Source organism: Microcebus murinus, chromosome 20, assembly GCF_040939455.1.
Source record: "Microcebus murinus isolate Inina chromosome 20, M.murinus_Inina_mat1.0, whole genome shotgun sequence".
Classification (NCBI taxonomy): Eukaryota; Metazoa; Chordata; class Mammalia; order Primates; family Cheirogaleidae; genus Microcebus; species Microcebus murinus.
In genome coordinates, this window is record NC_134123.1 from 2,015,115 (window position 1) to 2,038,495 (window position 23,381).

General features: G+C 39.1%; 1 protein-coding gene across 2 annotated transcripts in view; it reads right to left on the reverse strand.

The window, feature by feature from the left end:
- Nucleotides 1-13,762: 13,762 nt before the first annotated feature.
- C20H16orf87 (chromosome 20 C16orf87 homolog) overlaps nt 13,763-23,381 on the reverse strand; it is a 42,889-nt gene continuing 33,270 nt past the window's right edge. For both annotated transcript variants that reach the window (XM_075995601.1, XM_020282687.2), the window contains one exon: nt 13,763-18,250. In XM_075995601.1, coding sequence (XP_075851716.1) covers nt 18,132-18,250 — 119 coding nt within the window. In that variant the 3' untranslated portion in view covers nt 13,763-18,131. The remainder of the gene's footprint in view (nt 18,251-23,381) is intronic.

Here is a 23,381-nt window from a genome sequence, read left to right on the forward strand (position 1 = left end):
AATGCCTTGCAGGTTTTTTATATTAAGCCTGTTAGAATTAGCTCATACCCTTTTTGTCCAATCATCTTTCTACACAGCTGTCTGTACTTTAAACATAAAAAATGGACAATTTCCCTTGCATCTTTGTGTTCATTCTGAAGGCGTCCATGTATAAGTTTTAAGTCTTTCTCTTAATCCTATTAATTTTAATGTCAGTAGATTTTCATCAAGCCTTTAGGAGAACAGTGGCCTTTGCTCCCAAACTTTGGGGGCCAGAGACACTTTAAAACCTATGATGTCAATAGATTTTTTGGGGGATGTGATGTTTTAGAAGGATCTAATTAGCTAATATCTTTAAACAAGATATTCCAAAATGACTACTATGTTTACAAAATTTAGAAGTAATGTTATATTTGTTTAAAATAAAATCTTGTTGAAATACTTATTTATTTTTCTTGGTAAGATTTATGAGTTTTTATTTTGATCCCTGTTCTGTGTTATGTATATCCAATATACAGGGTATAAAAATAGTTAATAAAAAAGTAACAAACTTAATAGCTAGGATCTAAGTGAACTGTGAATATAGATGAATTAGGTAAATACAAATGCAATAAATACAAATAAAGTTTTCATGTAATTTACTATCTTAAAGTCATTATGTGAAGTTTAAAAAGATAGTCATAAAATGTCATTATATATCCCTTATAAATGGTTCATTTATAAGGTAAAATACTAGAACATCAGTTCTTAAATATAAGTTTAAGCTTATACCTTGATAGCTTTATATTTTAGGAATACTAATAAAATTGGTGACTAAGAGTTCAAAGTTACTTTAACTTCCTAGGTTCTTCTTAGAGTTGACATTATGATTAGTATGTGAAATTAAAACTTCCAGATGAAAGGGAAACAACGCTATACAAAAACTCTTTTAATAAAAATGTTATATAGGCCAGGCGCAGTGGCTCACGCCTGTAATCCCAGCACTCTGGGAGGCCAAGGCGGGAGGATTGCTCAAGGTCAGCAGTTCGAAACCAGCCTGAGCAAGAGTGAGACCCCGTCTCTACTATAAATAGAAAGATATTAATTGGCCAACTAATATATATAGAAAAAAATTAGCCAGGCATGGTGGTGCATGCCTGTAGTCCCAGCTACTCGGGAAGCTGAGGCAGGAGGATTGCTTGAGCCAAGAAGTTTGAGGTTGCTGTGAGCTAGGCTGACGCCACGGCACTCTAGCCTGGGCAACAGAGTAAGACTCTGTCTCAAAAAAAAAAAAAATGTTATACAACATAAGTATTAGTTTTGTTAGGGTTAGGGTTTATAGGCATTTATGGAAATAAACTTTCCTCTCAGGACTGCTTTAGCTGTGTCCCACAGGTTTTGATAACTTGTGTCAACTTTGTCATTTAGTTCAAAGAATCTTTTGATTGCCATATTTTTTTTTTTTTTTTTTTTTTTGAGACAGAGTCTCGCTTTGTTGCCCAGGCTAGAGTGCCATGGGGTCAGCCTAGCTCACAGCAACCTCAAACTCCTGGGCTCAAGTGATCCTCCTGCCTCAGCCTCCCGAGTAGCTGGGACTACTGGCATGCACCACCATGCCCGGCTCATTTTTTCTATATATATTAGTTGGCCAATTAATTTCTTTCTATTTATAGTAGAGACAGGGGTCTCACTCTTGCTCTGGCTGGTTTTGAACTCCTGACCTCAAGCAATCCCCCGGCCTCAGCCTCCCAGGGTTCTAGATTACAGGCATGAGCCACCGCGCCTGGTCTATTAGGTTTTCACTAACTAAAACTAAAGTTTAAAAGGATTCATGACACACACACAAAAAATAAAATAAAAAAAATAAAAGGATTCATATTTATACCTATATAATTTTATCACCTTTAGAATCTTTTGATGGCTATCTCTCTTGGTTAAATTATTTTATAGTGGTTTGTGATTATATATGAACAAATGCTTTAAGCCTTTGATATTTGCTGACCTTTCTAAAACTTAAATTCTAAATCCAGCCTTTTGACCTTAAACTAGCTTTTTATACATTAGGATCACTAAAAGTCTAAGACAGACATTAGATTAATTTTATGTGTCAAAACCATCCAGGGAACATTGTCAAAAATAAAATGGTGTTTAACTTTCTTTGGGCTGTACTTGTATGTTATTAATATACTAGTATTGTAAAATATTGACATGTCTTGGTATGTGTTATCAGTAATAATTATAGTTATTATGTAAATTCCTATATGTCACGAAATAACCAATTTGGTTTGCCAACTCTAACCATGGCTGGTCAAGTTTTATCATCTTTTGAGTTATTATTTTACTTTGCTTCATCTCAGAAAGTGGTTCTTTCTGGCTAAGTCTAAAATTGGCTTCTTCAAGTAAAGGCCATAGAAAGGACTGACAAATCCACTTAAATACTGGTTTCTAATAACTTTCGAGATCATTTATACCACTGGACTAAAACAAAACAAAGTTCCAAGACTTTAAGTTTAATTAAAAATCTGATATGACCATGAGTATAGCTAACTCAAACCTCATGAGATGGAACTAAATTTTCATATAAAGACTCTTTATTTAAAATATTACTAGGGCCAGGCGCGGTGGCTCACACCTATAATCCTAGCTCTCTGGGAGGCCGAGGCGGGCAGATCGTTTGAACTCAGGAGTTCGAAACCAACCTGAGTAAGAGCAAGACCCCGTCTCTATTATAAATAGAAATAAATTAATTGACCAACTAATACATATAGAAAAAATTAGCCGGGCAGGGTGGCGCATGCCTGTAGTCCCAGCTACTCGGGAGGCTGAGGCAGGAGGATTGCTTGAGCCCAGGAGTTGGAGGTTGCTGTGAGCTAGGCTGACGCCATGGCACTCACTCTAGCCTGGGCAACAAAGCAAGACTCTGTCTCAAAAAAAACCCAAACAAACAAACATTAATTCTTTTCCTAATTCTTTTGTTTTCCAGAATCCTGACAAATTTTAGGTAATTAGCAAGTTTACCTGATCTCTGGGACCTTAAAACCATGGAATCTACCAAAGCTCTGTTCAAATATCCTCCCTCTAAGCCCCGTGAATGCTGCAGAAGAGGGGGCATGCCAGATTGTAAGGGCCAATTCTGAGGGATGGAATTAGTTTAGACCTCCAGATCAAAGAGGGACACACATAAGCCCAAAAGAATACTAAATGGAATACTTTTCCTTTTCAGGCCACGTGCTGTAGATATCCATCCCAATCATAAAAGATTTTTTTTCCCTGCTTCTTATAGACTTAGAACTTACTGAGTGTAATTTTTATGAGTTATAGATTATACAAAAGAAAATATAATGAGTAATTTATCAGCCACCTTAGTATAAATTACTAAATTCCCTTAGCTTAAATGTTAATAATGGTTATATTTGCTACAAGTCTACCACTACACCTAAGAATATAGTATCTCAATACTTGTAGGTAAATTAGTTTTGTAGCTTTGCCTTTGATATTTTGCATTTTACTCTTATGTCATCTAAAGGATTTTAGAGTATTCGTGAGTGCCTGTCTATCTCCAGTCCTGTTTGGCTTATTTAATTGGCTGTAAGCCCCAGTTTGGCTCTTCAGTTCCCTTTGCCACAAGGGTCCCACCGAGGGACTAGAAGGACCCAGGGCAGGGAGCCACACCACCCTGGGAACGGATGGGACAAAATGAAAGTTTGGCCATAGATGCTGCCTATGACAGATCTTGGCCAAAAGGGGGGAATTGTGAACTAAAATGTTCACCCCCACACACACACCGGCTGACTGAATGGACCCCCTCGTGGCCAAAGGAATATCCTAAACCAAAATTGCCTGCCAGGAGGAGGGAGGTCAGACTTGCCTTATCATGCCCTCCTCCCTTCTTGAGGACTTCCTTTGTAACCCATTAACAGGCCTAAGGGTATGTAAGACACACCTGCAGGTCCTCAATTCTTGTAACAAATGGTGGCTTATCTCTGATAAATAGTTTATGTTAAAACATCTAAGCCTTCAGACAAAGCTTCATGTCTTTAGCCAATTACAATTCAAAGAATCTTTAAACCCGTCTGTAACTGTAAGCGCTCTGCTTTGAGATGGCCCTCCTTTCTGGGCCAAAGCAATGTATGCCTCTCAAGTATTGATTGATGACTTTACCTGTAACCCCTGTCTCTGAAATGTATAAAAACCAAACTGTAACCCAGCCACACTGAGTCCACTTGCCCAAGGCCTCTTGGCAGTATCTCTGGGTCATGGTCCTCAAATTTGGCTCAGAATAAATCTCTTTAAAATTATTTTGCAGAGTTTGGCTTTTTTCCATTGACAATGTTTTTTTCAACTTTTATTAATGAAGCAGACATGCTTTCTCTGCCTGGACCCTTCATATTAGAGGAACAGAAGTATAAAAGGGAATGTAGCCATATCTTGAGGACAAGGCAAGTGGGGACCACAAGGGATGAGACAGTCGCCATGTATCTGGAAGCCAGAGAGCGGACGGGCTGGGGGCCAACAGACACACCACAGGCCAGAGGCAGGCTGCCAGGCACCTGTGGGAACTGGGCAAGCGCTGAGGGCGGATCAACTGTACCCACCTGCTTCTCTCCACCCCCAGTCCCTCACATGCACACCCAGCAAGTACAAACAGCTGGCATTGACCCTCAGGAAAAGGTAAACAAACAAGTCCTTGACAGCTCTTCCCTAAAGAAATGAATGCATATTGAAGAACCCAAGGCTTTTAGTCATCATCACCTTGGTACCCCAGAGCAAAGTCCTCATTCTGGGTAATCAAGTGCCCTCAGCCTAAAAAAACGAGTTCCAACCACCCTCCAAACCATGCCCAGAGCACCCTGTCAGTGTTCTCACTGGGGAGAAGCCACCCAGTTACATAGTCCCCTGCTTTTTTGTTTTTCAATAAAAAAAAAAAAAAAAGGCTGGGCTCAAACTCCTGGGCTCAAGTAATGTTCCAGCCTCGGTCTCTCAAGTGGCTGGGATTACAAGGAAGCACCACTGCTCCAGGGAACTTTGTGTTTTTTTATGAGACAGCGTCATGCTTTGACGCAGGCTAGAGTGAGTGCCGTGGCGTCAGCCTAGCTCACAGCAACCTCAAACTCCTGGGCTCAAGCCATCCTGCTGCCTCAGCCTCCCGAGTAGCTGGGACTACAGGCATGCTCCACCATGCCCGGCTAATTTTTTCTATATATATTAGTTGGCCAATTAATTTCTTCCTATTTATAGTAGAGACGGGGTCTCGCTCTTGCTCAGGCTGGTCTCGAACTCCTGACCTCGAATAATCCGCCTGCCTCAGCCTCCCAGAGTGCTAGGATTACAGGTGTGAGCCACCGCCCGGCCAAGACTGTATTTTCTAACTTAGAATATTTTAGTCAAAGTAAGGAGCATAATGGAATTATCTGGTGGTCCTGATCATGCTAGAGAAAGTTAGGAAAGAAAATGATAAGCTCCGGGGCTTCAAATTTCCACCTCAAACTTCTCACTGGCTTGAAAGCTTTATCTGCCTGGAAAGGAAAGAAACCCTTATCTCCTGTAGCCCAGTGGCTCATCCAGCAAGTGGCAAACTGAATACAATGCAAACTGAATTCCCAACTTTGCAGGGTGTCTTCTATAAAGACTTTCTCAGACAAAAGCTGAGGACATTTTTTTACCATTAAATTTGCTTGACGGCCTAGCATTCTGGGAGGCTGAGGTGGGTGGATTGCTTGAGGTCAGGAGTTCGAAACCAGCCTGAGCAAGAGCGAGACCCCATCTCTACTATAAATAGAAAGGAATTGGCCAACTAATATATATAGAAAAAATGAGCTGGGCATGGTGGTGCATGTCTGTAGTCCCAGCTCCTCGGGAGGCTGAGGCAAGAGGATCCCTTGAGTCCAGGAGATTGAGGTTGCTGTGAGCTGGGCTGACGCCATGGCACTCTCTAGCCTGGGCAACAAAGTGAGACTCTGTCTCAAAAAAAACAAAAAAACTTGCTTGACAAGAATTGATAAAAATGAGTGCTTCAAATGTAAACAAAAGGACACTAAACAACAGAAGTATTGGACACTGTCCAACTGAGATTTAAATCGCAAGGACGGGCGGCAGAAAACCTCGTCAGGAGTTGCCGTGCCTGCCAGGCCATGCAGCCGGGGAGGGCGAGAGGGACCCATGCAGCGGGGGAGGCGACCAGGGATGTTCTGGGAAATTGACTTCACAGAAATAAAACCAGGAAAATATGGGTACAAATATTTGTTAGCCATGGTAGATACCTTTTCAGGATGGGTAGAAGCCTTCCCTACCAAGGGGGAAACTGCTTTAATAGTGGCCAAAAAGATATTAGAAGAAACAGTTCCCAGACACGGGCTGCCAGAGGCGCAGGGCCGGGTAACGGGCAGCCTTCGCTGGTCTGGTCAGTCAGGGGCTGGCTCGGGCGCTGGGGACACACTGGAAATGGCACTGTGCGCGTAGTCCCCAGAGCTCTGGGCAGGTAGAAAGAACGAACAGAACATTAAAGGAGACTTTAACTAAATTGGTCCTCGAAACTGGCGGAGACTGGGTGACCCTCCTTTCCCTTTGCCCTGTTCTGAGCCCGGAACACCCCCTACCACTTAGGCTTAACCCCCTTTGAGATTGTGTATGGCACCCCTCCTCCTGTCATCCCAAAGACAAACTCTGAGACCCTGCCTGAACACCCTGAAGAGGCACTGCAGGCTGTGCAGGCTCTGCAACGGGTCCACAGCCAGGTATGGCCAGCGCTCCGAGCCCGTTACCAAATGGGAAGAACAAACGACAAGTCTCCCTACCACCACTGCCAATCAGGGGATTGGGTGTGGGTAAAAGGCAAACAAGACCCTCAAGCCCAGGTGGAAGGGACCTTTTCAAATCATTCTTGTTACCCCCACTCCTCTTAAGGTTGACGGGGTAGCAACCTGGACCCACCACTCCCACGTGAGACGGGCTGGTGAGGACGAGCAGAAGCAACAGCGGGACGAGTAGAGGGTGACAGCAGACCTCACAAATCCACTAAGGACCAGGCTGACCCGTGTGGCGTCTGCGGAGTAAACGAGACTATTGACTCAGATTCTGGTAGAACTGCTGATCGCCCTGCTAGGACTCGGGCGGGGACTAGTTACCCCAAAGATTGGGACTAAGCTACAAAGATGGAGTTTGGTATTGTTCTATGTTTCATATGCAAGTGCATTATGGATATCCTGCTCTTGGACCAAAGTTTAGCAGTTGTAATTAATAATAAGAACCCACATCTGCCATATAGACTTACATGGGAAATAACTTAGAAACCCATGAGGTATATAATAGCATCTCATGGGCAGAGCCACTAAACACCTGGTGGCCAGATTTATATTTCAACTTAGAAAAAGTCCCTTAGAAAAGCCAGCACAGACAGTAGCGATATCCTCGGGAGGCCCCGCTGCTGCCCCAATCCCCAGCACTTGGGTAACTGGATCATGGAGGGAAGATTTGCCTTTGAGTGGCAGGACGAGGAGAGGGGAATCCAGAGGCAGTTGCAGCCCTAGGGGAAAAATGCAGACCATACAGGAGTAGTCAGAAAATCCATGGCTAACGTTAGAGAGGATTGGCAAAACAAAAGTGAGAGAGAGAGAGAGAGAGAGAGCAGAGACAAGGATGGTTTAAATCATGGTTTAATAGCTCCCCTTGGCTGACCACCTTGATCTCCACCCTGCTAGGACCCTTGATTGTGCTTATTCTCATTTTGACGTTTGGACCCTGCTTCCTAAACAGATTAGTTGCCTTTGTTAGAGAGTGAGTCAATACTGTACAGTTAATGGTGTTGCGACAGCAATACCAACGGATGGATAGAGACTCCTACTTAGAAATGAAAATGATGGCAAGATCTGCAGACGAGCAAGTGCATAGGGGCATAAAGAATGGGGGTATGTGGGATACGAGTTAACTGCCTTCTTGGCCTCTGTACTTTGGCCTTTGTATATCGCTTGTTTGCTTGCCACTTAGCCTTACTGAAGCCATGACAGGCTTCTGCAGAGTAAAGAAAAAAAAAAACCAAAAACAAAAACAAACAAGACCCCCGGGAAGAAACTGCAAGGCACTAACTGATAAGGTACTGGAAAGTCCCTGGAACCTAGCCAACCCATCAGGACACACAGCCAGCATGATCGGCGCGTGGACAGCTTGAGTGGGATGTGTGGGTGCCGGGTGGGCTCCGGATACCACTTGTAACCAATAACCTGAGTTGCGCAACAACTAAAAGTATAAGACCTGTGCTGAAATCTTGCCAAGGGTCCTTGTCTAAAGAGACCACTGAGCTGGTGCTCTGGGACTTGGGACCCTGGCTTGAACTAGCCCCAATAAACTCCGTTGCACCCTAAATTATTGCGTGACCTGCTCTCTGTTCTGGGGTATTGGGATCCGGACACAACAGAAGAACAAAACGAAGTAAAAAAGAAAAACTCACTGGCAAAGGTAAATGTATGGGCAAAAAACAATTTATTACCTTAACAGTGGAGGGTAAACAGATTGTAATCCTATTATAAAAGTTAAAAAACAAAGTATTAAAAACAAATACTAAATTATGTCAATGGTATGTAATATAAATAGTAGATAATCATGGCATGAATAGTATTATAATCTGGGAAGAGGAAAGATAAAAACAGAGAGTTCTTGCATGCAAGGAAAGTTATTTGCTTAAAATAGACTATTATAACTATAAGATATTTTATGTACATCCCTTGGTAACCACAAAGAAAATACCTACAGATGACATACAAAAAGAAAAAGGGACAAATCCTAGCAATACAAAACAACGATTAAACACAAAACACAGTGAGATAAAAAGAGGAACAAAAAAATCACAGAACAAAACAATTAGCAAAATGGCAATAGTAAATCCTTATTAATAATTGCTTTAAATTTAAGTGGAATAAAGGAATTAAAATCAATATGCCAAAGAGGTATCTGCACTCCCATGTCCACTGCAGCATTATTCACAATAACCAGATTTGAAATCAACCGAAGTATTTCAGTTGAGACTATTTCAAGAGATGAATAAAGAAAATGGAATGTTATTCAGCCTTTAAAAAGAAGAAAATCCTACCATTTGTGACTACCTCTAGGATGAACCTAGAGGACATTATGCCAAGTGAAATAAACCAGGCACAGAAACGCAAATGCTGCATGAGCTCATTTACATGTGAAATCTAGAAAGTCAAGCTGATGATACTAGAGAGTAGAAAAGTGGCTACCAGGGGTGGGGTGGGGTGGGGGGGGAGTGGGGGGTGGAAGGAAGGAGAGGGAATAGAGAATTGTTGATCAAAGAGAACAAAGTTCCAGTTAGACAAGAAAAAAAACTATCTGATATCTAATGCACATCAGAATGACTACAGTCAATAATAATGTATATTTCAAAATAGCTAAGAGGCTATTGTAATCAAAACAGTATGTTACTATGATAAAAACAGACACATACTACCCATGAAACAGAATAGCAAGCCCAGAAACAAACCCAAGCATATACAGTCAACTAATTTTTGACAAGGCCACCAAGAACACTATAGAGAAAGGATAATCTTGTCTTCAATAATGGTGTTGGAAAAACTGGGTATCCACACGCAAAAGAATTAGATTGGACTCTTATCCCATACACAAAAATCAACTCAAAATGGATTAAAAATCTAAACATAAGGCCTGAAACCATAATACTACTAGAAGAAAACAAGGGAAAACCCAGAAAAGCTCCTAGATATTGGCCTTGGCAACAATTTTTTGGATGTTACACCAAAATCATAGGCAACAAAAGCAGAAATAAATAAACAATAGGGACTACATCAAACCAAAAAGCTTCTGTACAGCAAAGGAAACAACAAAATGAAAGAGCAACCCATAGAATAGGAGAAAATATCTTCAAACCATACATCTAAGGGGTTAATATCCAAAATATACAAGTAACCCAAAAAACTCAATAGCAAGAAAATAAATAACCTAATTTAAAAATAGGCAAAGAGGCCAGGCGCGGTGGCTCACGCCTGTAATCCTAGCACTCTGGGAGGCCGAGGCAGGCGGATTGCTCAAGGCCAGGAGTTCGAAAACACCCTGAGCAAGAGTGAGACCCCCGTCTCTACTATAAATAGAAACAAATTAATTGGCCAACTAATATATATAGAAAAAATTAGCCAGGCATGGTGGCGCATGCCTGTAGTCTCAGCTACTCGGGAGGCTGAGGCAGGAGGATTGGTTGAGCTCAGGAGTTTGAGGTTGCTGTGAGCTAGGCTGATGCCATGGCACTCACTCTAGCCTGGGCAACAAAGCGAGACTCTGTCTCAAAAAAAAAAAAAACAACAAAAAAAAAACAAAACAAAAAAATAGGCAAAGAACCTGAATAGAGATTTCTCAAAAGACGATATACAAATAGCCAACAGATATAGGAAAAGTTGATCCACATCACCTACTCATCAGGGAAATGCAAGTGAAAACCATACTGAGTCATTACCTCATACCTGTTAGAATGGCTATTATCAAAAAGGCAAAAAATAACAAGTGTTGGCCAGGATATGGTGAAATGGCAACCCTTGTATCCTGTTAGTGGGAATGTAAACTAGTATAGCCGCATGGAAAATAGTATGGAGCTTCATCAAGAAACTAAAAATAGTACTACTATATGAACCAGAAATCCCACTTCTGGGTATACGCACAAAGGGACTGAAATCAATAAGTTGAGGAGATGCCTGCACTCCCACATTCACTGCGGCACTATTCACAATAGCCAAGATATAAAATCCACCTAAGTGGTCATCAACAGATGAAACGGATAAAGAAAATGTGGTATATAGAAACAATGGAATACTATTTATTTATTTTTTTGAGACAGAGTCTCGCTTTGTTGTCCAGGCTAGAGTGAGTGCTGTGGCGTCAGCCTCCCTCACAGCAACCTCACACTCCTGGGCTCGAGCAATCCTCTTGCCTCAGCCTCCCGAGGAGCTGGGACTACAGGCATGCGCCACCATGCCCGGCTCATTTTTTCTATATATATATTAGTTGGCCAATGAATTTCTTTCTATTTATAGTAAAGGTCTCGCTCTTGCTCAGGCTGGTTTCGACCTCGAGCAATCCGCCCGCCTCGGCCTCCCAGAGTGCCAGGATTACAGGCGTGAGCCACCGCGCCCGGCCAATGGAATACTATTTAGCCTTTAAAAAGAAGGAAATCCTGTCATATGTGACACCATGGATGAATCTGGGGGACATTGTGCTAAGTGAAATAAGCAGCAACAGAAAAACAAATACTGTATGATCTCACTTATATGTGGAATCTAAAAAAGTCAAACTCACGGAAGCAGAGAGTAGAATGGTAGTTACCAGGGAAGGGGGCTGGGGCAGGGGTGGAGACAGGGGGAAACGGAGATGTTAGTCAAGGGTACAGTACTTCTGTTAGACAGAAGGAATAAGTTTAACAGATCAATTGTACATCATGGTGACTATAGCTAATAACAATATACTGTATACCTAAAAATTACTGAGAGAACAGATTTTAAGTATTCTATCCACAAAAGTATATGTGATAATATGTTCATTATCTTGATTTTAGCCATTTTGCAATGTAAATATACATATCAAAACATGTTGTATACCATAGATATATACAGTTTTGTCAACTGAAATAATTAATTAAAATAAATGAACAGAGCCTCTGGGATCTCTAAGATAATACCAAATATCTAGCATTTGCATCACTGGACTCTCAAAGGGAGAGGAGAAAGAAAGTGAAGCAAAAAAATATTTGAATGGTTGAAAACTTTACATATTTGGTGAAAGATATGAACGTACAATTTAAGAACCTTAACAAAACCTAAACAGGACAAATTCAAACACCCAGGCACATCGTAATCAAACCAATAAAAACTAAAGACAGATTAAAGACTCCTGAAAATAGCCAGAGAAAAATGACATGTTTAATATAGGGGAAAACTTATTTCAATGGCTGTACATTTTTCATTAGAAACTATGAAGGCTAGGAGGAAGTAACACATTTTTAATGTGCTGAAACAAAATAACTGTCAACACAGAATTTCATATCCAGCAAAAGTATCTTTTATAAATTATGGTAAAAATAAAGACATTATCAGATGAAGGAAAATTAAGAGAATTATCATCAACAGATCAGCTCTAAAGGAAATGCTAAAAGAAGTTCTCCAGATGGACAGGATTAATGTAAACCTGGAACATCAGGAATTAAGGAAGAGTAAGAGAAATGATAAATATCTGAGTAAATATGATGGACTGTCTCCTCTTGGATTCTTAAAAATATCTATAATAGTTATAAGCAAAAATTATAACATTGACAGATTTTATGATTTATAAGGCAACTATAACATAATGGGGTAGAGGGCAAAGAGATGTAAATGGTGGTAAGATGTCTACATTCCACTTAAGCTGGTAAAATACTGATTTTAAGTGAACTGTAAAAAGTTAAGTATGTTTATGGCAAGCCCTAGGGCAAACACTACAAAATGATACAAAGAGATACAGTCAAAAAACACAATAAATTAAAGCCATTAACAGAAAGATAACTGGAAAAACTTCTGAACATTTGGAAATTAAAGAAGTATCAACAAAATTGAAAAATATTCTGAATTTAGCAAAAGTGAAATTACAACACAACAAAATTCACAGGGTAAAACAAACACAAGTACTTAAAGGGAAATTTACAGCATTAAACGGTTTTATAAAAAAAGCATGCAATCAACAATCTAAGTTCCAATACAAGAAGCTAGAAACAGAGGCACAAATAAACCCAAAGCAAGCTGAAAGGAGAAAATAATAACAATCAGAAATTAATGAAACTTAAAATAGAAAAGTAACAGACTATCAATAAACCATAAAGTGGTTCTTTGAAAAGTACAATACAATTAATAAACCTATAGCAAGACCAACAAAGAAAGAGAGAAGACACAAATAAATTACCAATATCAGGAATGAAGGAGGGAATATCACTAACACTAAAGGCATGAAATGAATAAAAGAATACTACAAACACTTCTACACAGATAAATTCAACAACTCAGATGAAACAGACCACTCCTTGAAAACTGCATAGTGGCAAAAGTCATCTAAACAGAAATAACTGAAATTAGTCAATAATCATTAAAGAAATTTAATTCATAGTAAAATCCTTCCAAAATAGAAATCTCTAAGTCCCAGTGGTTTCCCTGGCAAATGCTACCAAACACTTAAATAATAACACAATTCTATACAATCTCTTCCAGAAAACAGAACACAATGAAATATTATATGAACTCATTATATGAAACCGGTGTCACCTGATTCTGAAACCAAAGACAAAAACACTACAGTCCTATCTCTCATGAACAAAAATACAAAAATTCTCAACAAATTGAGTTAAAAAATTGAGCCGGGCGTGGTGGCTCATGCCTGTAATGCTAGCACTCTGAGAGGCCCAGATGGGTGGATCGTTTGAGCTCAGGAGTTCAAGACCAGCCTGAGCAAGAGCAAGACCCTGTCTCTACTATAAGTAGAAAGAAATTAATTGGCCAACTAATATATATAGAAAAAGTTAGCCGGGCACGGTGGCACATGCCTGTAGTTCCAGCTACTCGGGAGGCTGAGGCAGGAGGATTGCTTGAGCCCAGGAGTTGGAGTGAGCTAGGCTGACGCCATGGCACTCTAGCCTGGGCAACAGAATGAGACTCTGTCTTGGAAATCAATCGATGTGATCTATCATATTAACATTCTAAAGGGGGAAAAAACAGTCATTAACACAAAAATTCAACATCTGTTCATAATAAAAACTTTCAACAAGCAGAAATATAAGAGAATTTTTTCAGTCTAATAAAGGGTATTTTTAGAATGAACACACACACACACAGTTACTCAATGGTAAAAGACCGAATGTTTCCCCCTACAACTGAAATTAAGGCAAGGATCTCTTCTCTCACTACTCCTTTTCAGCACTGTACTAGAAGTCCTCACCAGTACAATAAGGCAAAAAAGAAAAAAAAGGCACACATATTGTAAACTGATAAAACATTAAATAACAACAAGCTCCCAATGAGAGTACAAAATACGTAGGTGCCTTAATAATACGAACGGGAAATTTTTGGCTGTGGTAAAAAGAATGATCCCAGTCCAGCCCAGAGCCTGATGCGTCTCCCGCCTTTAGTTCTGGAGAGCTTGCTTTGTGTGTCTGGATAGTCGTTATTACAGCTGCGATCTTTAAGCAACATTCAAACTATAGTGAATGGGTTAAAGCAGCACAAAAGATTAGGAAAAAACAGTAAGTTAAATATATAAATACATACACACACACTTCCAAGTGTAAAAATAAAGCTTGTAATAATAGTAGTAAACGAAAAAAAGCTACATGGAAAAAAATTAAGACATTTGGTTCTAAAGATTTAAGTTTTATATACATATTTTTTTGAGATAGAGTCTCGCTTTGTTGCCCAGGCTAGAGTGAATGTCACGGCGTCAGTCTAGCTCACAGCAACCTCAAACTCCTGGGCTCAAGTGATCCTTCTGCCTCAGCTTCCCGAGTAGCTGGGACTACAGGCATGCGCCACCATGCCTGGCTAATTTTTTCTATATATTTTTAGTTGGCCAACTAATTTCTATTTTTAGTAGAGATGGGAGGTATCACTCTTGCTCTGGCTGGTCTTGAACTCCTGACCTTGAGTGATTCTCCCGCCTCGGCCTCCCAGAGTGCTAGGATTACAGGCGTGATCCACTGTGCCCAGCCCATTGCCAGGTCATTTTTACAGCCAGGAATTAAGAGAATCAAGTGCTATTACTAATTTAAGTCAAATTCTTTTCAATTTGAGCTCTTATCTCAGGAAAAACACTTATATGATTACTTTTAGGAAGCAACATGGGGATCATGCCATACTGACCCCTGCCTTTTTTTTTTTAAAGAAATGTGAAGCTGGGTACAGTGGCTCATGCCTATAATCCTAGCACTCTGGAAGGCCAAGGTGGAAGGAACACTTGAGAACAGGAGTTTGAGATCAATTTGAGCAACAGAGTGAGACCGTCTCTACCAAAATTTAGAATTAGCCAGGTGTGGTGGTGCATGCCTATAGTCATAACTTTTTGGGAGGCTGAGACAGGAGGATTGCTTGAGCCCAGGAGCTGGAGGCTACAGTGAGGTATGATCATGCCACTGCACTCCAGCCTGGGGACAGAACAGAGCAAGACCCTGTCTCAAAAAAAAAAAAAAGTGAATTTACTCTGGCTAAATTTTTGAGTTCATTTGTAATTTAAAATTTTATCTCTCATAATATAAACTGCCTCAAGCTGTTTGATCACTTCTACCAATTGCTACAGAAGAAATAATTTGTAATATTTCCCTTACTTTTACCTAATTTGTATTTAACCTAAAGCTTCCCTGCCCATAAAAATGTGAAAAAAAATGTTGTTTAAAACTAACAAACAAACAAAAAGTCAAATCACAAGTATTAAAGTGCTCCCAGAGACATTTTGGAATATCATAGGGTTGGGGTGGGGAGAATAAACATACAAATTTATATAGGTTAGCCTAACAACTCTCAAATCACTTTTATTTAATCTTGCTCACATTTAAGAATAAATTATCTTCAACAGACCTGATCTAATCATAGAATCATTTTTAGGACATTTGAATAATTATGCCATTTATAGACATTAGAGTGTAACAAATTTCAGATTAAGTAATTAAAGAACTATAACTATGCTCTTGGGGCATCTGCTGAAGACAGACTTCCTCAACACCAGTGACAAAGTGACATTTCTGGGACCTGGGACCATTATGTGCCTAGACACATTAAATTTTTACCTTTTTTGAGACAGGGTCTCATTCTGTTGCAGTGGTGCCATCATAGCTCACCATAGCCTTGAACTCTTGAGCTCAAATGATCCTCCTGCCTCAGCCTCTGAGAAGCTGGGACTACAGGCATGCACCTGGCTAATTTTTTTTTTTTTTTTGTAGAGACAGGGTCTTGCTATGTTGCCCAGGCTATACACAGCTCATAATTTTTTATCTCCAGAAAATAGAGTTGAAATAGGGGAAATCTAATTTGTCTTTTGCCAAAGCAATTTTTAAATAAGTCAACAATTCAATATTATGAGCATCTGAAATAGATGCTTTTCTATGTGCCTAGTCACCAGTATTCTCCCTTACCATATCCAATGAATATTTTAATATGACTTTCCTCTAATGGTTTTCGGCTTTAAATGGATAGACTCTACCATCAATAATTCTTTAAAGAGATGCTTACTCTACAAGTTGTTCTCACTTTTTCTGAGAACATATACATACATATATATATACACGCACAAGCATTTTTAGATATTCATCATTTTTAAGCTTTCTTGCTCAGAATCAAAGCAGTTTTCTTATAGTATGTTTTAAAGATAAAATCACATTACATTCTTGGGGAAAAGTTACTAATAGTTTATTAATGAATGCACAATAATTGCAATAGTACCTGCAGGTGGATATGAGGATTTAAGGAAAAGGAATCCTTATGAAAATTCTGCATCTAATTTCAAGTACTTATTAAGCTCCCTCTGCTGGTTATAATTTGAATAAAGTAGAAAAAAAGGCCTGGCGCAGTGGCTCACACCTGTAATCCTAGCACTCTGGGAGGCCCAGGCGGGCGGATTGCTCGAGGTCAGGAGTTCGAAACCACCCTGAGCAAGACCCCATCTCTACTAAAAATAGAAAGAAATTAATTGACCAACTAAAAATATATATACAAAAAATTAGCCGGCCATGGTGGCACATGCCTGTAGTCCCAGCTACTCGGGAGGCTGAGACAGGAGGATCGCCTGAGCCCAGGAGATTGAGGTTGCTGTGAGCTAGGCTGACGCCATGGCACTCACTCTAGCCTGGGCAACAAGTGAGACTCTGTCTCGAAAAAAAAAAAAAAAAAAAAAAAAGTAGAAAAAAAATGCAGAACTGTTTTCTTTTGGGAGGTGGTAAGAGATGCATGATGAAGGATGAAGTTGACAATGCTACTACTGAAACTAAAATAGAGATTCTCTTAAACAAGAGTTAAATATAACTGACGATTCTTCCATAATAAGGCTTTAGGACTTCCAAAAAGATTGGGAGGGGAGAGAGTGAAAAAAAGGGAAGTTAATGCCAAGTTTGAACATGTTAATTATTAAACTGGTATGCCAAAACGCAAAAACATTTAGTATATTTCATATACTAACTATAAATGGTGATGATTTAACATTAGAAAAATTAAGAATTTAAATTATTTCACAAACTTCACTAGAACAAAAAGCTTATACCACACTATTTAATCTACTGAGTTTCAATATTAAGGTTTATTTTTGTCTTCCAGAGTGACATTAAGTAACAATTTAAATAATTATCAGGATGTATAAATGAATATCCATTCAGATAAAACATTGCTGCTTAAAAGTGGCTAAGAAATATTTTGCATGTAATAAATATATTTTATGTTTAGGTTAACAGGCACCATCTTGAGAGCAGAAAAGTTTTCTTTTAACCAATAAATAAATTACATTCAAGAAAACAAGGTTTATATCTGAAGTATGATATATCTTTAAATGTTTTTCTTCATATAGCACCCAAAACTCCAAACTGTCCAGAAAGTTATCTCCTAAAATATAACTCATACCTCAAGTCATAAAAATAAAGGCCAAGAAAAAAAAATCAATTTAGACAAAATTTAGTTTATATTCTTAATTCCCCATTCAATAAAACATCAACTGCCAATTTACTAAAAGTAAATGAACTGTATATATGCAATCTGTTAGTGCTGAAAATCTGAAATATATATTTTTAAAGTCACTCTGACAGTATTTAAAATATTGCATCTCTGGTGGCAAACCTGAAAACTATCAAGCATTTTATTTTCCTAGTTTTCATACTTCCACCCCTCCCCTAATCCTTTTTATCTTTTAACATCCATCCAGCATTTCTTTTTTTTGTGTGTATACACTTTTATACACACAAAACACTGACAATACTCCTTGGTAAACAAGGGGATCCCCTAACAGTCCACCAAGCCTACAACTGTGCTCCCAGAGTGTGGCACAGGCTACACAAGGGGGGGCAATGGCCCTTATTTACTGATGCAGTCAGCATCCTCCTGAGAGTCCGGAAGTGTTTCAGAATTTGCTGATGTAATCCTGAAGAAAGTTTCAACAGATTTTGCAGACAAGTATCAGAGGATAAGTCTTTGATTGAGAATTTTTCTATTTATTTCTGCCAAGGCGACTGAAAACACAAAAGCCTTTTCATCAGAGAGGTTAGCATAGATGTCAATTTCCTTTTCTTGTTTCTCTGTTAAAAGAAAAAGGGAAAGCTTAATATAAAGGCAGCAGATGCAATAAATTTAAACTTTTCATTTCTTTTTTTGTTTCTTTTTGGAATCTTTGCAGCCAAAATTTAAAATTTTTTTAAGCTTTGAAGTATTTCTTTAAATGACAATATTATACATAACACTACAACGTACATTAAATGTTATAAAGTACTATGCTACTGAACTGAAATTTAAAAGAAGTTACACAAAGGAATTGTTGAAATAAACACTAAATGGAGGCCGGGCGCGGTGGCTCACGCCTGTAATCCTAGCTCTTGGGAGGCCGAGGCGGGCGGATTGCTCAAGGTCAGGAGTTCAAAACCAGCCTGAGCAAGAGCGAGACCCCGTCTCTACTATAAATAGAAAGAAATTAATTGGCCAACTGATATATATATAAAAAATTAGCCGGGCATGGTGGCGCATGCCTGTAGTCCCAGCTACTCGGGAGGCTGAGGCAGGAGGATCACTTGAGCCCAGGAGTTTGAGGTTGCTGTGAGCTAGGCTGACGCCACGGCACTCACTCTAGCCTGGACAACAAAGTGAGACTCTGTCTCAAAAAAAAAACACTAAATGGAGACTATTATATTTCTTTATACATGCACTCTAACAGCTACATCATTTCTGTAAGGATCTCATGTATTTTTTTCTCCTCACTAGTATGAGCTCACTGGCTCAATCAAAATGAAGGTGGTCCTGTCACAACACCAATGGTGACTTTACAAATATATTAACATCTTCTTGGCCCTGCTACAGGAAATAACAACTAATATTTAGTTCTGTTTATCACCTCCTGATTACAAACGTAATCCAAGTTAACCGTAGAAAATTTGAAAAGTAAAGAAAAAGAAAATAAAAATCACCTACTATCTCATGAGTCAGCTAGAATCACAATTATGCATATTCTTCCAAATTCTTTTTTCAGGCTCTACTGTTTTTGTTTATTTTGTTTTGACATTTTAATCAAATTTAAACACACATATAATTTAGAGTCCAATCATCTTTACAAAACTAAACACGAAAAACAGAAGTCCTTTTCCCCAATTCTTCAAATGCAAGTACTATTTTTCTCATAACTACTTTTTTTTTCAGCTGTTCCTTTTTGTTTTTACAAAAACAAACTTATCTCTAAGCAACATTTTTATAAGATGCTACCTCTTGATTTTTAGGCATTATTAATTCACTTTCCACCACTGAAAATGAGGATTATATTGTTTTGTATCTCTTACCCTGAACACATTCTGCTCATCCCCTCCCCTCATCTTATTATAGTTATTAATAAATCACAATTTCAGTAACATCAATTTTCAATGTTTACATTATGACTATGGTAAGTGCTTTCACCGTTCCTGTAAACTGTTTTCCCTGATGTGATTCCATTTTTTTTATTTGCTTAGTTTTCATTTTTAATTTAACCCAAACTCTTTCCCAGTTGTAGAAATAAATCTTCTTTCAGGATGTTTACACATATTAGGTATTATTTTTTTATTTTATTTTTTTTTTGAGACAGAGTCTCGCTTTGTTGCCCAGGCTAGAGTGAGTGCCATGGCATCAGCCTAGCTCACAGCAACCTCAAACTCCTGGGCTCAAGCAATCCTGCTGCCTCAGCCTCCCGAGTAGCTGGGACTACAGGCATGCGCCACCGTGCCCGGCTAATTTTTTCTATATATATTAGTTGGCCAATTAATTTCTTTCTATTTATAGTAGAGACAGGGTCTTGCTCTTGCTCAGGGTGGTTTCGAACTCCTGACCTCGAGCAATCCTCCCGCCTTGGCCTCCCAGAGTGCTAGGATTACAGGCGTGAGCCACCACGTCCGGCCCCATATTAGGTATTTTTTTATCAATTTTATCTTCTTGAAGAAATCTTTCCAAGTCTTCCAACCTGGTCCAATATGAAATGGTTGCTTTCTAGGCTTACTGTACAGTATCTTGTGCTCTTTCTTCAACATTATGCTAGAGATTCTCATCTCTCTCGAGTTGGATCCTCTCTGTCCTATATCTGAGGATATTTTCTTGGTTTACTTCTTCATTTTGGTGGCATGTAACTTGTATCAGATTCCCGAGAAAAGGAGTATGGGTAGCAAACTTTTTGAGACCCTGAATGTCAGAAAGTATCTTTAATCTAGCTTCACACTAATTCACAGTTTTGTTGAGTAAAGACTTGTAGGTTTTCCCTTAGAATTGTGAAGGTAATAAATTGTCTTCTGACTACTGGTGCCACTGTGGAAAACCACTTTTTCTCATTTATTTTTTAAATTATAGCTAAATTTACATACAGTGGAATATACAGATCCTTTAAATGTACAACTGGATGAGTTCTGACAAACGAATACACCCATGTAACCCATACCATAATCAGGATACTGAAAATTTCCTTCATTCAGGAAAATTCTTCATACTTCTTTCCAGTTAACCCTCCCCACCCCCACCAGCAACCACTGTTCTGATTTCTATTACCATAGATTCATTTTGTATGTTCTTAAACTTCACATAAATTGCATCATACAGTATGTACTCTGTGTCTAGTTTTTTTTTTGCTCAACGTGTTTTTGAAATTAATTGACACTGTTCATGTATCAGTAGTCTGTTCCTTGATAGGTAGTATTCCATTGTATTAATTCCAATACCATTTTGACTCCTTTCTTTTCCCCATGAAAACCTTAAGGATTTTCTCTTTAACTAGAGAGATATGAGATACGATGATACCATTATGCTTTGGTATAATTTCTATTTTTAACCATCCATGGGGCTGGGAATTTGGGGGTCCTTTTAACATGGAAACTCAGTGTCCTTCAGATTTAAGATAATTTCTTGAACTATTTGATGACTTCCTTCTATATTCTTTATCTGAAAATTCACTTATTTATACATAAGACCTCAGACTAGTCCTCTAAATTTCTTATCTTTTCCATTCTATTTTATCATCTCTTTTTATATTGTTAAGCCTTCTGGAACCTTTCTTCAATTTTATCTTTAAGCCTTCTATTAAAGTTGTTCATTTCTGTGAATCAGGTAAGTTTTGGGGTTTTTTTGTGTGCATATTTTAAAGTTTGTTTTCCAGGTGCCTTTTGTATTTCTGCCATTTACTTTTTTTTTTTTGAGACAGAGTCTCGCTTTGTTGCCCAGGCTAGAGTGAGTGCCATGGCATCAGCATAGCTCACAGCAACCTCAAACTCCTGGGCTCAAGCAATCCTGCTGCCTCAGCCTCCCGAGTAGCTGGGACTACAGGTATGCGCCACCATGCCCGGCTGATTTTTTCTATATATTTTTAGTTGGCCACTTAATTTCTTTCTATTTTTAGTAGAGACGGAGTCTCGCTCTTGCTCGGGGTGGTTTCAAACTCCTGACCTCAAGCAATCCACCTGCTTCGGCCTCCCAGGGTGCTAGGATTATAGGCGTGAGCCATAGCGCCTGGCCTGCCATTTACTTTTAAATATTATATCTTGTTCTCATTTCATGATTACAATATCCTCATTTAGTAAAGATTTTATTCAATTTTATTTTATTTTATTCCATTCTATTCTATTTTTTGAGACAGGGTCTTGCTCTGTGTCCCGGGCTAGCTACAGTGCAGTGGGATCATCATAGCTCACTGTAAACTACTGGGCTCAAGCAATCGTCCCGTCTCAGCCTCCCAAGTAGCTGGGACTTATAGGTGCACACCACCATGCCTGACTAATTTTTCTATTTCTGTAAAGATGAGGTTCTTGTACTTGCTCAGGCTGGTCTCAAACTCCTGACCGTGAGTGATCCTCCTACCTTGGCCTCCCAGAGTGCTAGGATTACAGGCGTGAACCACTGTGCCTGGCCCCCTAAAAAGCTGATTTTTGAAGCACATACTCATATATGGATCTTGACTGTGGTCATCACATTAGGATAATCTGATGCCATTTCTCTGTGAAATCCCTAATGAAAATATTTTTTATTTCAGGCATTTTCTCTTGGGCCCTTCAGATTCCCCAGAGAAGGTATTTCCAATCTCTTTTACCTGGAAGACATAAGCTATAAGCCTAACTCAAGAACTCAGTATTTACCATGTCCAATTTTCATCTAGTCTTCCTGACCTTAATAGAGTACCCCTGCCCTCAACAGATGCCTGGTGTTCCCTAGACCAGATGCTCCATTTTATCTTATCCTTTTCAAAGGATAAACTTGAGGGGTATAGGATGAGGTAAACGACCCCACTAGGCTATTCATAAACAGACTTTCAAATAATCTTCTTGTTTTTAGCCTTACCTTCTCCTCTACTTCCAGACACAACTGACACACAAATTCGTGACTTTTAGGTAGCTGTGTAATAAAAATCAGTTTCTTTCTTAGATTTCCCCACAGGATTTTACAGTTTAGGTTTCACAGATCTGCTGAAACAGTTACTTTTCAGAAATTTGCTTCTGCCATTCCTTGTCATTGTGAGATTTTATACTTTTTAAAAAATCCCTTGTCATTTTACTAGGATTTGGGGAGGGTAAAGAGCTGTATGTATTTTTTCAATCCACCAACTTTAACTTGAAGTCTAACTCATTCTTCGATTCCTTAATATGATATTCAGAATAGCTTCATATACATTAATCCGTCAAAATATCACTCCTACATTATAATACCCAGAATAGTAATACTCCCAACATATAAAATGGAGACTTACATTAGACTAACCAAAAATTCTTTTTTTTTTTAGATGGAGTTGTACTCTGTCACCAGGCCTAGAGTGTCACGACATCAGTCTAGCTCACAGCAACCTCAAACTCCTGGGCTCAAGCGATCTTCCTGCCTCAGCCTCCCAAGTAGCTGGGACTCCAGGCACCACAACACCCGGCTAATTTTTCTATTTTTAGTTGAGACGGGGTCTCGCTCTTGCTCAGGCTGGTCTCGAACTCCTGACCTCAAGCAATCCTTCCCTCCTCCACCTCTCAGAGTGCTAGGATTACATGCGTGAGCCACTGAGCCCAGCCCAAAAATTCTTCAATGATTTGTTTTTATGATTTTATAGAACTACATTACTACCTAGATGTCTAAGAAGTTTCGTTTTCCATTCTTCCTTTTTTCTATTCTTTTCCAAAATAAAAAACAATAAGTCAATTTTTAAAAGTTTTGTTTTTTAAGACACACTGTCAGGTT